The following is a 17,164-nucleotide window of genomic DNA, read 5'->3' on the forward strand; positions in this document are numbered from 1 at the left end:
CTCTAGAGTCTGTACGATGGAGAAGGTCATTGAAGGTTAGAGAGTACCTCACACTAGGCCTCTTCTGGTGTTCCCATGGTCCTTATGAACTGAAGGGCTGTGTGATGCTCCTCTGACTTGTATAAAGAATGGCTTTCGGGGGTAGGGAGAACCTGTCTCACCCCAACTCATCTCCTCCCTGGTCCTCACTCCTCATGTGCTGGAGGTCTGAGTGACGCTCCTCTGACTGCTATGGTCCTTGACGACGTAGGTGGAAATGCTCCTGCGGCTCTGCTGGTGGTCAAATCCTCCGCACCGTGAGGCCTTCAGGTACTGTGAGGAGCAGCAGACAAAGCACCTCATCAGGTCGTGAAACAGGTGGCCAGCGAAGAACATATAGATCCACGGGTTACAGCAGCTGTTCAGGCTGGCCAGTAGCATGGCAATGATAAACGCCACATCTAGGATAGAGAGAGAGAAGGAAAGTTACATTGAAGTCAATTTTCAACTGCCGACAACTTTCAATATGCATTGTAGATACGATAAGTCTATCACTGCTTTTACCAATGCAAAACACAATATGGTAACTACAGTATAGAAAGTACAAATATTTGTCCTTGTCCGAAATATATACTTGTTGCCTTGACTGCAAATTGTTACAGTGCAATCTTTGCACCGTAGTTCATTTTAATAGCAACTGCTTGATTGTCAAGTTTGATGTGCATTCAAACTTCCAAACTTGAAGGAGCAATAACAATCTGTTTTCAATAAACTGCTATACTTTGGCAGGCATTCATGCACAACAATGATCATCTTGTTATTCACAAACAGCAAACTATTATCTGACATTATTCTCTCCAGGCATCTGGGGCACTGTTTAACCAAACCCGGTAACCGGAGTTCCGGTTTAGTCAAAAACACCATTCTTCTTGCACTACATGAATGTAGTACCCAATGCATTTGGGTACCCAACGAAGCAATGTTTAGTGTGAAACAAAAACAAACTCAATAAGACACTGATGCGGGAAGGACAGTGTGTGTATGTACTGTGACCTTTGAAGCCATTAGATGAATCCCTACTGGCGATCTGACATTTCACTAAATGAGTTTAAAGTGAACAGAATTGGCATAGGTTTGAGATAGAACTTCCACCATCTCTCTCTAGCTCTCTCTCTCTCTCCTTCCATATGCCTCTGCTCTTCTTAGATATAGTATGATATGATGTATATTTTATTGTCCATTTACATGGGCATTTATTTTGTGACGTCAGCATACAAATACACAAACACAGAATATATTACATGCAGTACAGAAAACCGTAAAGTTAGCACACGTTGCACATTTACATTTCCACATATTAAAAGTCTCTGGCCTACTGTCCGACCATGAATTGGGCCTGCATCTGTCCTATGTCCCAATGTCCCATCAGCCATCAGGCTGTCTTGTCTTGCTCCTATTCTTGCTGAACAGTGGGACCCTTCGGAGAGCAGCAGCTGAAAACACCTCCACTCTTAGAGTGAAGGTAGCTGGCTTTCTAGAACAAAACAAATCAACAAATCATAGTGATCCCTGGCCTGGCTGTGGTGTGTCTTACATATTGGTGGAATGGAGGAAAGGAAAGGGAAACCCCCACTGTCATATGGGAACAGAGCTTTTTTTTTTATTTTACCTTTATTTAACCAAGCAAGTCAGTTAAGAACACATTCTTATTTTCAATGATGGCCTGGGAACAGTGGGTTAACTGCCTGTTAAGGGGCAGAATGACAGATTTGTACCTTGTCAGCTCAGGGGTTTGAACTCACAACCTTCTGGTTACTAGTCCAATGCTCTAACCACTAGGCTACACTGCCACCTTTAGATGGAACCATGACGGTTGATGGACAAAAAAAGAAAAGGCTAATTTCAATTCAGTCCTGGGGGATATGGTTCGATGTGGCAGTTACTGATGTTTGTCCCCCATGAGACACCATAGGAACAAAGCCAGTACTACTTCCTCAAGTTTGGTGCAGTATTTATAAGTTAAAACATATTCAACATAATGTCGTATGTAAAGAAAGTCAGATCCTCTGCTCTGATGGCCAGGTCTATCTCACTGTCTGTGTTCTGCGGTAGGAATGGAAAAAGCACAATCAATGCAGCTTTGCATCCCTAAGTGGACAAGTGAGCATTGTCAAAATCAAAACCCAACCCTCAACAGTAAATCATGATAAACTCACTAACAAATCTCTGTTTTGGATGAGACTGAATTTATGACCAAAATTATCCTATTTACACTTTGTAGTACATTTTGACTAATATCGATGCCACATAGGCCGTTTCCTATCAGAGAAGTTGTCTATTGCCTTCAATTGTTCAGAGCATTCGGAAAGTATTCAGACTCGTTGACTTTTTCCAAATGCTATTACGTTACATCCTTATTTTAAATTTGATTAAATAGTTTTTTTCCCCCTCATCAATCTACACACAATACCCCATAATGACAAAGCAAAAATTTAAATATCACATTTACATAAGTATTCAGACAGGACTTTGTTGAAGCACCTTTGTCAGCAATTATAGCCTCAAGTCTTCTTGGGTATGACGCTACAAGCTTGCACACCTGTATTTGAGGAGTTTCTCCAATTCTTCTCTGCAGATCCTCTCAAGCTCTGTCGTGTTGGATGGGGAGTGTTGCTACACAGCTATTTAAAAAAAAATTCTCTTCAGAGATGTTCAATCAGGTTCAAGTCCGGGCTCTGGCTAGGCCACTCAAGGACATTCAGAGACTTGTCCCGAAGCCACTCCTGTGTTGTCTTGGCTGTTTGCTCAGGGTTGTTGTCTTGTTGTAAGGTGAAGCTTCGCCCCAGTCTGATGTCCTGAGCGCTCTGGAGCAGGTTTTCATCAAGGATCTCTCTGTACTTTAATCTGTTCATCTTTCCCTCGATCCTGACTAGTCTCCCAGTCCCTGCCACTGAAAACATCCCCAAAGCATTTATGCTGCCACCAGCATGCCTCACCTTAGAGATGGTGCCAGATTTCCTCCAGACATGACACTTGGTATTCAGGCCAAAGAGTTCAATCTTGGTTTCATCAGACCAGAGAATCTTCTTTCTTATGGTCTGAGAGTCTTTAGGTACCTTTGGCAAACTCCAAATGGGCTGTCGTGCGTTTACTGAGGAGTGGCTTCCGTCTGGCCACTCTACCATAAAGGTCTGATTGGTGGAGAGCTGCAGATATGGTTGTCCTTCTGGAAGTTTCTCCCATCTCCACAGAAGAATTCTAGAGCACTGTCAGAGTGACCATCGGGTTCTTGGTCACCTCCCTGACTAAGGCCCTTCTCCCCCGATTGTTCAGTTAGGCCAGGTAGCCAGCTCTAGGAAGAGTCCAGGTGGTTCCAAACTTCTTCCATTTAAGAATGATGGAGGCCACTGTGTTCTTAGGGACCTTCAATGCTGCAGAAATGTTTTGGTACACTTCCCAAGATCTGTGCCTCAACACAATCCTGTCTCAAAGCTACAGACAATTCCTTTGAACTCATGGCTTGGATTTTGCTCTGATATGCACTGTCAACAGTGGGACCTTATATAGACAGGTGTGTGCCTTTCCAAATCATTTCCAATCAATTGAATTTACCACAGGTGGACTCCAATCAAGTTTTCGAAACATCTCAAGGATGATCAATGGGAACAGGATGCACCTGAGTTCAATTTCAAGTCTCATAGCAAATGGTCTGAATAGTTATAAATCATAATCAAGAATAAACAAGTGACTGTCGCCATTTCCCTTTTTAGAGGCTGTTTTCTGTTTTTTCTGTTTTATTAATTAGCAAAAATACCTAAAAACAAGTTTTTGCTTCGCCATTATGAGGTATTGTGTGTAGATTGCTGAGGAAAATGTTTTCTTTAATCCTTTTTGGAATAAGGCTGTAACGTAACAAAATGTGGAAAAAGTCAAGGGGTCTGAATACTTTCTGAAGGCACTGTATGTACCAGTAAGCTGTTGTACGTACCAATAAGCTAGTCTGATGAAGTGAGTGTTATTTAATTAATGAAAAGATCAGCAAGTAATAAATCATTTTTGGTCTCTGGAGGAAAAGTACATAAATGTATAAAATTGGATGCAGTTAATTAATAATAAATAACATAATAATGGACCCTAGCAAATGCATCAAGTGGGCTTGCAATTTAATCCACCATCATCAGAGAACTTTCAACTCTTTAGTTTCCTAAGCATATAATGTATATAACACCTAAATAAGCAAAGGAATTATAGAAAGAATAATGAGAGTTTTCCATTCCCTATACAGTACTGTATGTGAGGGTGATAAAGTGAGTGTGTACATCTTCCCTCACACTCCCTGTCTGCATGAGTTATGATCAGAGCCTGGGTTGAAGATGAGACCTGCTGACAGCCTCTCTCTCTCTCTCTCTCTCTCTCTCTCTCTCTTTCTCTCTCTTCCTGTCTCTCTCTCTCTTTCTCTCTCTTTCTCTCCATAGCCTCTCCTTCATTTTACAGACTGTTGAATATACTTTAGGCTATAAAGACATATAGGACACAAGGCCTCAAAGGAAAACTATATCTGGTATTGAAGTGATTTGATCCTAAAGAAGATTGCAGCAGTACCTAATCCTTAGTACAACTGGAGAAATAGAATGCCTAAATTACTCTCCCCATAGGAGAACCCTTTGAAGAACTGTTTTTGATTCCAGGTAGAACCATTTTGGTTCCACAGAGAACCGTTTTCCACAGAGGGTTCTTACATGGAACCAAAAATGGTTCTCCTATGGGGACAGCTGAAGAACTATTTTTTCTAAGAGTGTTTATTTCTATGAATAGGACTCAATGAACTGACAATCTGATAGTACAGTTGGGAGCTGAAAAGCCAGGTGTCAATTATAATTCAGCATGAAAAGACATGCATGTACCCATGTCTTACAGTTTTTCTCAATTGCTAAAACACTAAAGCCCATTGGCTGAACAAAGTTCTCAGTTGCCTGGACTCATTTAGCTAATTATACAGTCTGTTGTCAATACCTTAAACCATTTTACATGATAAAACACAATTTACAGATTTCACTTAGACTTTTCAGCAAAACTCTAAACATGTTCTCATTCTCAAAACACATTCTGCACTCTAATGCACATGTCATCCATACTGGTAAACACAAGTGGCAACAATCAAATAAAAATAGAGAACATATGTCATTGATTGAACACAACCACTCAAAATTGATTTAACCTGTTTCAAATGATATGAGATCATCAAAAGACAATGATGGAAATATGAATATTTCTTTTGATTAGAAATGTACTTCTCCCTGAGAATTGTATGTTTTGAACAATGTGTTTTCTATTTTTCTGTGTATTGTTTACTGACTGCTTGAGAGTGTATATCATTTTGATCACTTTGTTTATGATTTGAGAGCAGTGTTTGATTTTGAACACAGGTAAAACTGTTTTGAGGCAAATGTTTCATTTTGCAAGAGGAGTCAGAGGTTATGTAAATAGTGCTTGAAGATGAAGGTTTTGTGTTTAATGTTTTCAGGAAATGGAGCAAGGTTTCAGAAATTGTGTTTTAGCAATTGAGAATAACTGTAATAGTTTTCTCCTAATCATTTATTACAGTTTTTCTCAATTGCTAAACACAATTTCTGAAACATTGCTCCACAGTCGAAGTATGTCAAAATATTTCAAATATTATGAAAACCCATCTTAATGATGAGTGGGTGAACAAAAGAGGGGGATGAAACCTTCAAGCACTCTTTTGTTGCTGATTCAAAACCTGAGTTGCTCCTAGCCTTCCCCATACCCAGAGGTCCCAAGGCTGACGTCCTTCCAAGTCCATAAGGCTTTTGAATTTTAATTTATCTGAGTATTTGACGATATAGCTCCATTGGGATCCATTGCTCAATGGCTGGCTCCTGCTGCAGTGGCTAGCAACACAAAGCGATGGTTGAAATGTGGTCTGGAGCAGATGGACTCCCCTGAACTCCCCTTTAAAGGAGGAAAGCTTAAGATAAGAGGAGCAAATCTCCTGACAAATGATGTTATTATAGAGAAAAGACACAAATCAGGACACAAGGGCCCCTAGGACCCCATAAGGTGAGAGAGTGGAAGGAACACTTTGATGTCACAGTACATTTACCCTCCCTAGCTCTAGAAAGGCCCTGCAGGGCTTTGAAATGTATAACTGCTACTTTCTCCGACCCTGGGGCGGCAGGGTAGCCTAGTGGTTAGAGCATTGGACTAGCAAGTTCAAAACCCCGAGCTGACAAGGCACAAGTCTGTCATTCTGCCCCTGAACAGGCAGTTAACCCACTGTTCCTAGGCTGTTATTGAAAATAAGAATTTGTTCTTAAACCTCTTAGGGATAAGTGAGACGTCTGCGTCCCACCTAGCCAACAGGAAATGGAAATGCGCAACGCCAAATGCTAATAGTACTCGCTAAAACTCAAACTTTCATTAAAACACACATGCAAGGTACTGAATTAAAGCTACACTCGTTGTGAATCTAGCCAACAAGTCAGATTTTTTAAATGCTTTTCGGCGAAAGCATGAGAAGCTATTATCTGATAGCATGCAACACCCCGAAATACCTGAATTAGCATAGCCGGCGCTACACAAAACGCAGAAATAAAATAAAAAACATTCATTACCTTTGACGAGCTTCTTTGTTGGCACTCCTATATGTCCCATAATCACAATTGGGTCTTTTTTCCGATTAAATAAAGATACAATTTGGTTGTTTCCATTTTGAGGTGTATTTAGGGATTATAACAACATCATATATCAACTTTGATGTTGATGGTTTTTGTTTGTGCCATTCCAGTGATACACTATATATACAAAAGTATGTGTACACCGCTTCAAATGAGTGGATTCGGCTATTTCAGCCCTACCCGTTGCTGAGAGGTGTATCAAATTGAGCACACAGCCATGCAATCTCCATAGACAAACATTGTTGGGAGAATGGCCTCACTGAGCTTAGTGACTTTCAACGTGGCACCGTCATAGGATGCCACCTTTCCAACAAGTCAGTTCGTCAAATTTCTGCCAGAATGTATACTGCCAACTGTAAGGGCCCAGCCTCACTAATGCTCTTGTGGTTGAATGAAAGCAAGTCCCCGCAGCAATGCTCCAACATCTAGTGGGAAGCCTTCCTAGAAGAGTGGAGGCTGTTATAGCAGCACAGGTGGGACCAACTCCATATTAATGCTCATGGTTTGGGGTGTAGTGTATGTGATACAGTGGGGCAAAAAAGTATTTAGTCAGCCACCAATTGTGCAAGTTCTCCCACTTAAAAAGATGAGAGAGGCCTGTAATTTTCATCATAGGTACACTTCAACTATGACAGACAAAATTAGAAAAAAGATCCAGAAAATCACATTGTAGGATTTTTAATGAATTATGGTGGAAAATAAGTATTTGGTCACCTACAAACAAGCAAGATTATATATATGGATCTTGTAATCAGTCAAGTAATAACACCTGTGAAAGTGTTTTATATATATTAAAGTGTATGCTTTTTTCCTAAACAACTGCCATTTACACAACTTTCTAATGAAGATAGAGAAAAACCTTGAGCATATTGAGTATTCCTTGGTTTGGAAGGTTTGAACATTTTCAATCAAAATGGAAATACCTTTTACCGAGAACAACTTACAGCTGTTTTAGTGACCGATGGCATTGTTCTGTATGTTCCCACTTTTCTTATATTAAACACAAGTCTGCATATGTCATACGATAAGGAAATACATAAACAAGTAATATAATTTTAATAAAACAAAAACTTTATTGAAAGAATAAGGTTAGGGGAATAGTCTCATTCAAACCTTTTCGTGGTCATAGCGATAAGATTATATACAACATTCATCTCAGGGATATTGTCATCAAAATGTATATGGAAGTACATAATATGATAAGAATAAGGCATATAATAACAATAATTGGCTTTCACAACAATTTATTTTGGTGTCACCCTGATCTGTTTCACCTGTCTTTGTGCTTGTCTCCACCCCCCTCCAGGTGTCGCCCATCTTCCCCATTATCCCCAGTGTACTTATACATGCATTCTCTGTTTGTCTGTTGCCAGTTTGTTTTGTTTCGTCAAGCATACCAGAGGTTTTTCCGGTGCTCCTGTCTGGCTCCAGTTCCTGTTTTCTAGCTTTTCCGGTTTTGACCATTCTGCCTGCCCTGACCCTGAGCCTGCCTGCCGTTCTGTACCTTGCCATACCACCCTGGATTACTGACCTCTAAATGCCCTGACCCTGAGCCTGCTTGCCGTTCTGTACCTTTTGGACTCTGCTCTGGACTACTGACCTCTGCCTGCCCGTGATCTGTTGTTTGCCTGCCCCCCTGTTTTAGTAATAAACTTTTGTTATTTCAAAGCTGTCTGCACTTGGGTCTACTCCTGAGCCTTGACACTCGGCCTATAGCATATCACATGAATGGTCAGAATAGGAACAATTTAAAATACCAATATTATTTGACAATCTTTGTGAATAATGATGAGTGAGAAAGTTACAGACACATAAATATCATAGTTCGAAAGCTGTTTTCTGAAGAGCTACAATTGGATCAACAGATTGATCTGGAACATGCTCATTGGTATGGGAAAACCAGGGGGAACTGGTGATGCCAATAGAACCAGACCCAGGCCAATTTTAGTGAGATTCCTCAGGTTCAAGGATTGCAGTCCTTGAAAAAGCCAAATGCCTTAAATGAGGATTTCTCTATGCAGTCTGTCAAAGAAGAAACTAACTAATACCAGCCATGAAGGCTGCAAGAGAACAAGGTGACATGGCATACTTGAGGATTGACAAACTGATTGTTCACCCTCCCTCCCTAGGAGTTAGGAGGAGCAATAGACAGGGAGCTATGAATATAGATTTTGTTTTGTAACACCAACTTTCCCTTGAGAAAGAAACGTATTTATGTTGCCAATGTATATAACCTGACGCAAGTTATGGCATTACCTGTCAGATCTCCCCAGGGAGACGTGGGTGTGGAGTCAGGCGCAGGAGAAACAAGTTCTGAAGGAAAAGGGTGTTTATTTAAACAAGTACAAAATAACAGGACACAGTACTACAACAGTAGCCACAAAACCCTACTCAGACACAGTCCAGGGAAAAACCACCTGTTAAAAATGAACTAAAGAAAATGCAAACCAAAACTCACTGACAGTCAAATGAAAACAATCCCGCACAAAAACCCAAAGGAAAAGGTGAGATTAAACACCCCCCTAATTAACCAAAATGAAACCAGGTCAAACATAAAACAAACATAACCACAAGAAAAGGAAAAAGGATCAGTGGCAGCTAGTAGACCGGCGATGACGACCGCCGAGCGCCACCGGAACAGGGAGAGGAACCACCTTCGGTGGAAGTCGTGACATTACCAACCAGAACGTTCACTAATAGGTCCGGTATCACATCGCCAACTTGAATCGATCACATTTTTACTAACATGGCTGAACATTGTTCTAAAGCTGTATCAGTGGCACTAGGTTGTAGTGATCATAACTTGATTGCACTCACTAGGAAAATTAAAATACCAAAGTCTGGCCCTAAAGTAATCTACCGAAGGTCCTACAGAGGGTTCAATCAGGACTCATTTGTGAATGAAAAAAAAAACTACAAGGCGTCAGAGTATGTAACATCTAGCACACTGAATCCGATGATTCAATTCCTGGTCCTATCACACTTAGAGAACTGTCCAGTTAGTACTCAACTGGCCCCTTACACTGTCTGAATCCGTCCTGCTATAGATGACCTAAGCGGGGACATGCTTAAACCACCTGACCAAGTCCTAAAGCTATGGGATTTACTAAATCTTTCTCAGATTATTACCAAATCCACAAGATATGACTCCAAACACCCAGAAAAGGCTACTCACATCAATGTTCTACTCACAAATAATACTGATAGGTATCAGTCTGATGTTTTCTGTAATGACCTTAGTGATCACCGTTTAACTTCCTGTGTTCGTAGTGGCTGCTCAGTGAAACGACCTCTCCTGATGTGTCATAGACGCTTGCTAAATAACTTTAAATCATAAGCCTTCCTTCATGACCTGGCCTCTGTAAATTGGTATAGAATCAGCTTGATCCATTCTGTTGAAGGTGCTTGGACCTTTTTAAAATATATTTTCAGTGATATTGTTAACAAACATGCCCCCATAAAGAAAATGAGAATTAAAAACAGGTTCAGCCCCTGGTTTGACCATGATCTTGCAGAGTTACTACACCTCAAGAATTGCATTTGGCGAAAGGCTCGGCACACGCATACTCAGGTGACTGGCTCTCATTCAGGCAAATGAGAAATACGTGCACTCAGGCTATCCGGAAGGCCAAAGTTAGTTAGTTTAAGGAGCAGTTCTCTCTCTGTGGGTCTAACCCCAAGAAGTTCTGGAAAACGGTTAAAGACCTGGAGAATAAACCCCCTCACAGCTGCCCATGTCTCTTGAAGTTGATGATGTGGTTGTTACTGACAAGAAGCACATGCTTGAGCTTTTTAATCACCACTTCATTAAGTCAGGATTTCTATTTGACTCAGACATGCCTCCTTGCCTGTCCAAATGTTTATCTCCCACCCCTTCTAATGCCACTAGCCCTGATGCTCCTCCCTCTTTTCCCCCTGCCCCTCTACAAAGTTTCTCCCTGCAGGCTGTCACTGAGTCTAAAGGGGCTCCTTAACCTTGACCCCCAAAAAAGATATGGGTCAGATGGTTTATAACCTTTCTTCTTTAAGGTTGCTGTCACTGTAATCGCCAAGCCTATCTCCAACCTTTTTAACCTCTTGAGACGAGCAAACCCGTATCCGGGAGCGTAATCGTAGCCTAAAATTCATTAGCATAACGCAGCGGACATAAATACGCAAAAAATCGCAAATGAAATGAAATAAATATATTCAAACACAAGCTTAGCCTTTTGTTAACAACACTGTCATCTCAGATTTTCAAAATATGCGTTACAGCCAACGCTAGACAAGCATTTGTGTAAGTTTATCATGGCATAATGCTATGCTAGGCGCTGCTGACAGCAGGCAACATTTTCACGAAAATAAGAAAAGCAACCAAATTAAATCATTTACCTTTGAAGAACTTCAGATGCTTTCACTCAGGAGACTCTCAGTTAGATAGCAAATGTTCCTTTTTTCCCCAAAATATTATTTTTGTAGATGAAATAGCTCCTGTTTCTTCATCATCATTGGCTGAGAAATCGACCGCAAAATGCTGCAACTATAACGCCAAACTTTTTGCAAAATTTGCTCCATAATATCGACAGAAACACGGCAAACGTTGTTTAGGATCCATCCTCAAGGTGTTTTTAACATATATATTCGATAATATATCCGTCGAGGCAATTGGTTTCTCATAAGAAGCGATTGGAAAAATGGCTACCTCAGTATTTTACGTGAGATTTTCTGCGGGAGACACCATGTGACCACATGCTATATATGGTCCCTTACAGCCATTCTTCAATGGAAATGCCTGAAAAGACGTCACAATGATGTAGACACCTTGGGGAAAACGTGGAAAACCTAAGCTCATTCCTAGCTCATTCACAGCCATTTAAGGAGTCATTGGCATGAGGCGGTTTTAAAAAATGCGGCACTACCTGGTTGGATTTTTATCTGGGTTTCGCCGGTAACAACAGTTCTGTGGCACTCACAGACAATATCTTTGCAGTTTTGGAAACGTCAGAGTGTTTTCTTTCCAAAGCTGTCAATTATATGCATAGTCGAGCATCTTTTCGTGACGAAATATCTTGTTTAAAACGGGAACGTTTTTCATCCCAAAATTTTAATAGCGCCCCTAATGCATAACTGGCTCTTCTCTCTGGGGAGGTTCCCATTGCTTGGATGGCAGCCACGGTTCGTCATTTTTTTAAAGGGGAGATCAAGCCGATCCTAACTGTTATTGTCACGCCCTGACCGCAGAGAGCGTTTGATGTCTCTATTTTGTTTTGGTCAGGGTGTGATTTGAGTGGGCAGTCTATGTTCTATGATTTTCGATTTCTATGTGTTTGGCCGGTTGTGGTTCTCAATCAGAGGCAGCTGTCTATCGTTGTCTCTGATTGAGAACCATACTTAGGTACCCTTTTTCCCCTCCTGATTTGTGGGAAGTTTTTTAATAAAGAGAAAATGTACACTTACCATGCTGCACCTTGGTCCAGTCCTTCAGCCAGCCGTGACAGTTATATGCCTATTTCTATTTTGCCCTGTTTATCAAAACTGTTGGAAAAACGTGTCAATAATCAACTGACTGGCTTTTTTGATGTCTATAGTATTCTCTCTGGTATGCAATCTGGTTTCCGCTCGGGTTATGGATGTGTCACTGCAAACTTAAAGGTTAGATTGGGTTCAAGTCTGGGCTCTGGTTGGGCCATTCAAGAACATTCAGATGCTTGTCCTGAACCCACTCCTGCGTTGTCTTGGAGGTGTGCTTAAGGTTTGGAAGGTGAACCTTTGCCCCAGTCTGAGATCCTGAGTGCTCTGGAGCAGGTTTTCATCAAGGATCGCTCTGTACTTTGTTCCGTTCATCTTTCCCTCGATCCTGACTAGTCTCATAGTCCCTGCCACTGAAAAACATCCACACAGCATGATGCTGCCACCACCATGCTTCAACAAAGGGATGGTGCCAGGTTTCCTCCAGACGTGAGAAGAGTTCAATCCTGGTTTCATCAGACCAGAGTATCTTGTTTCTCATGGTCTGAGAGTCCTTTAGATGACTTTTGGCAAACTCCAAGTGGGCTGTTGTGCCTTTTACTGAAGAGTGGCTTCCGTCTGGCCGCTCTACCAAAAAGTCCTGATTGGTGGAGTGCTGCAGAGATGGTTGTCCTTCTGAAAGGTTCTCCCATCACCACATAGGAACTCTGGAGCTCTGTCAGTGTGACCATCGGGTTCTTGGTCACCTCCTTGACAATGGCCTTCTCCCCCAATTGATCCATTTGGCCGGGTAGCCAGCTCTAGGAAGAGTTTTGGTGGTTCCAAACTTCTTCCATTTTAGAATGATGGAGGCCACTGTGTTCTTGGGGACCTTCAATGATGCAGAAATGTTTTTGGTACCCTTCCCTAGATACTTGAATGGCCCAGCTAACATGCTAAGTAGTTTCAAAGTAGCAAATGCTAAAGTTGTCCGTGATCAGAATCAAATACGCAACCTTTGGGTTGCTAGATGTTTGCCTTATACACCCGCCCAATCACCATACTTTCGTTGTTGCCATAGTTCCTGCAGTCAAATGACCAAATTTCCCTCTAGTGGCCTCTTGGGTGGAATGTTATTAATATATTTCATAATTTTATATTTAATAAACATTCATTTTTTTATTCCCATAACCATGTGTGTGAGGTGTATACTTTTGTTTCAAAGTAGATTTGTTTAAGTCTACTGTAAAACTTCTGTCTTATGTAACCATACCAAATGTAACATATCACACTAATTTGAGTGTCCCAGATTGATATATACTATGTTACTCTATGAGACCAGGCTGATGGACAGTGGCGTGGTGCTATTTTCTTAGGCGTGGAAGCGCAAAATAAAGTCTAAAACATTATAATTTCCTCACTCAAAGTTTGTACCGACAGATATATAGTTTTTGTATAGCCTATTATTATATAGAATATGAATAATATGCACTCTACAGTTGCAACATCTGGCTAAGACCACACATGATTGTGTCAAGACATTTTTCAATGTTTAATACCCTCAAACCCCAATTTAGGCACACCTAATTGTAATCATCACTGTCAATTGTGAATTCTTCATGTTTTACTGATGAAACTGCATCATGGGAATAACCTATGCATTTTGATTTTCTTGAATTACTGTTTTGTGAGCTAATTATAGCAGATGGTGTTAAAAATATATATATATCCTGGTGTGCTCTGTTGAGTTTTGGAGCATGAGAACTGTGGCCTGGGATGAAAATAAAAACAAATACAATATAAATATAGGACAAAACACACATCACAACAAGAGAGAAAACACTACATAAAGAGAGACCTAAGACAACAACATAGCAAGGAAGCAACATGACAACACAGCATGGTAGCAACACAACATGGCAGCAGCACCAAACATGGTACAAACATTATTGGACACAGACAACAGCACAAAGGGCAAGAAGGTAGAGACAACAATACATCACACAAAGCAGCCACAACTGTCAGTAAGAGTGTCAATGATTGAGTCTTTGAATGAAGAGATTGAGATAAAACTGTTCAGTGTAAGTGTTTGTTGCAGCTCGTTCCAGTCACTAGCTGCAGCGAACTGAAAAGAGGAGTGACCCAGGGATGTGTGTGCTTTGGGGACCTATAAAGGAATGTGACTGGCAGAACAGGTGTTGTATGTGGAGGATGAGGGCAGCAGTAGTTACCTCAGATAGGGGGGAGTGAGGCCGTGGGAGGGATTTATAAATAAGTGTCAACCAGTGGGTCTTGCGACGGGTATACAGAGATGACCAGTTTACAGAGGAGTATAGAGTGCAGTGATATGTCCTATAAGGAGCATTGGTGGCAAATCTGATGGCCGAATGGTAAAGAACATCTAGCCGCTCGAGAGCACCCAGTGGCCTCCATCATGATTTAGCTGTTTGATTTTGAAATTTAGGACCCCTTTAGGTATAACAAAAACCTTTACTTGGCCTTTACTGCTATAGCCCATGGAAACACATTGAATAACACATTTATGCAGTAAATGGTAAAAAAAGATAGTAAAAAAAGAAATCATAAGGAATACGTTTTTGAAGTGTCTGTCCTATATCTAGGAGATGTAAGAAATATTAGTGGTGTTTTGGACACATTTAACCCGTTTAACCCGAACGGGCCTGGGTCTCAACCAATAGCCAATAGGCTAAATGTGCCAAGCAGGGCTACAGCAACTCCCAGAGAGGGTCAGGCTCCTTAGGCTTTGCGGTAGCCTTTCTGGTTTGGGTGTCCTCGGCAGAACGGTGTCGTGTAACCAAGTGGTCACATAATGTGCTGGGTTCACTACGCAAGATGTGGTCCGTGGAGTTTTTTGAAAATCAAGGCAGACACACGGTGAATTTTGATTTTTTTTGACGGGCCTCTGCAATGCATAGATATATCCAATAGTTATTCATAATTCTTGCCACTGCCAGAGAGAAGACAGGGAAGAAACCACAATTTACCTACCTCTAGACCGCCACGTACATTTACATTACATTTACATTTACATTTACATGTAGTTTGTCATTCTATTATTTTTCATGACATTCTTGTGGTAATTAATCAGAATTAATTGTCCAGAAATAGTTTTACCAGCTCTGTGTATACCTCAAATTGAAAAAGGTGAGGGAGCGCCGCTCTCCTGCGATCCAGCAGCACAACCCTGCTTATGGAGCCAACAATTGATCTACATTATGCAGTATTGCTATGTTTATACGTGCTCCTGATAAACCCATCCATGCACAAAGCACTGTGTAATTCATGCATAAAGCTCTTTACAATTACCTTCTCTGGGTGCAGCAGGATCCCATGCCGACCACATTTGTACGAAGAAAAAAGGAGTCCAGCAAACAATATAAGCTAGGACTATGACAAAAGTCATTTTGACAGTTCGGATCTTCGCTTTTGATATGAGCTTCACGCTGCTCACTCGAGAGAGCGCTGCGCCTTTGTACTCCCGCGGCGTCAGAGACATACACTGATCCCGTCTGGTTTTCATTTTAAAGTTTTGCCATATTTTAAAACTTATCAAGCCATAGCAAAGACTTAGGATAGCCACTGGAATTATGTAGATTGTAAGACTAATCCATGTAATGTACGCCTTGGCGCCCCAGGGTTGCACGAAGTCTCCCCAACAGTCATAAACTCCGTTGCCCACCTCCCTCAACGAAAATATATACACTTGAGGGGTACTGAAAATCAGACTAAGCATCCAAGAGGCAATCACATAAAAACGGTCCTTCCTCTTGTGCAGAGAGCGAAGCGGCTGACATATCGCCAAGCACCTGTCTATGGACATTAGAACAAGCATGTAGGTCGACCCGAACATCCCGACAACCTGTAGGTACTTCACCAGCCTGCACAGTAAGTCCGGCCCGTAGAAGCGGAATGTAATGTCCCATATAAGCTGCGGGAGGACCTGAAAGATTGCCACCACCAAGTCCGCAATACTGAGGTGTTTCATGAAGTAATACATCCGAGAGTGGCTGTGCTTGCTCGTATGGATAGCCAAAAGGACGCAAATGTTACCGACCAACGCGAGCAGCAGAACTAGGACAAGAACGGTCACCTCCACTTTGGCCACCTCCTCGTTCCGCTTCAAGGGGTTCACGATGGACTGGTTCCCAGTACTGGTCTCGTTACCACCGCGACTCGAGTTGGTCCATGAATCATTTATAATTGCCCACAAGTCTTGGTCTCGCAGAAGGTCCTCCATCATTCATGCGTAAACTCGCCTCCTTACACAACTCCGTTTTCTACGTAGTTCTGTGTACTTTTGTGAAACGAAAATGTTGGAACTATACGATGATCCGTCGCTCTGTTTGCATAGTGTGTTTCACCTGGAGCCTAAAAACACTGCTTATTATCCAGTACCAGACATCGGTGAAGTGACTGATTGGCTCCTCATCTGTTCCTTGTTCATTTGTTTATTATTTCCCATTATTGCAAAGTTTATTAAGATGTTTTGTTGTGTTTACATGTTTGTCTCTTGGACGGTAGGCTTATCAAAGGCAAAGTCAAATCCAATAGTAAGGTGTCCCAATTAGGCGTAGACTCTGGGAGATATGTTCTAGGTAAATGCAAATAAAAAGAAGCCTACATTTTACAAGTCAGTGGCAAAAAGATCAAACATGGATAAATGAATAAATACATGTATGATATGTGCAATTACTAGACCAGTCAATTCAGCAATCAATCAATATCAACCATATTAATAGGCTACTAATAATATACTAATTATAATAATCACCACAATCTTACTAATAATCATTTTAATCATACTTACTAATCATGATAAAAATTATAACATTAAGATAAGATCATTAATATTAATTTACTTACCATATTATAAAGACAGCCTTTCCAACGTGATGCACAGCAACTAGTGCGCACAGATCTTTTTCTAGATGGGCTTTTGCTATCCACATCCCTTGATGTCTTTGTAGCATGTATGAGGTATAATGCGGTGCTTTAAGCACAGCATACTGAGTTGTGCAAGCTTGGGACCCTCCCTCTGC

General features: G+C 41.2%; 1 protein-coding gene across 1 annotated transcript; it reads right to left on the reverse strand.

Moving 5' to 3' along the window:
* Positions 1-55: 55 nt before the first annotated feature.
* On the reverse strand, positions 56-16,365 carry LOC115124586 (isotocin receptor-like). The gene is made up of 2 exons (XM_029653999.2): positions 15,432-16,365; positions 56-440 (listed from the first exon to the last, which is right to left on the reverse strand). The coding sequence occupies exons 1-2, from the start codon at positions 16,363-16,365 to the stop codon at positions 193-195; spliced, it is 1,182 nt and encodes a 393-aa protein (XP_029509859.2). The 3' UTR covers positions 56-192.
* Positions 16,366-17,164: the final 799 nt, after the last annotated feature.

This window comes from Oncorhynchus nerka, linkage group LG2 (genome assembly GCF_034236695.1).
Source record: "Oncorhynchus nerka isolate Pitt River linkage group LG2, Oner_Uvic_2.0, whole genome shotgun sequence".
NCBI classification, from domain to species: domain Eukaryota; kingdom Metazoa; phylum Chordata; class Actinopteri; order Salmoniformes; family Salmonidae; genus Oncorhynchus; species Oncorhynchus nerka.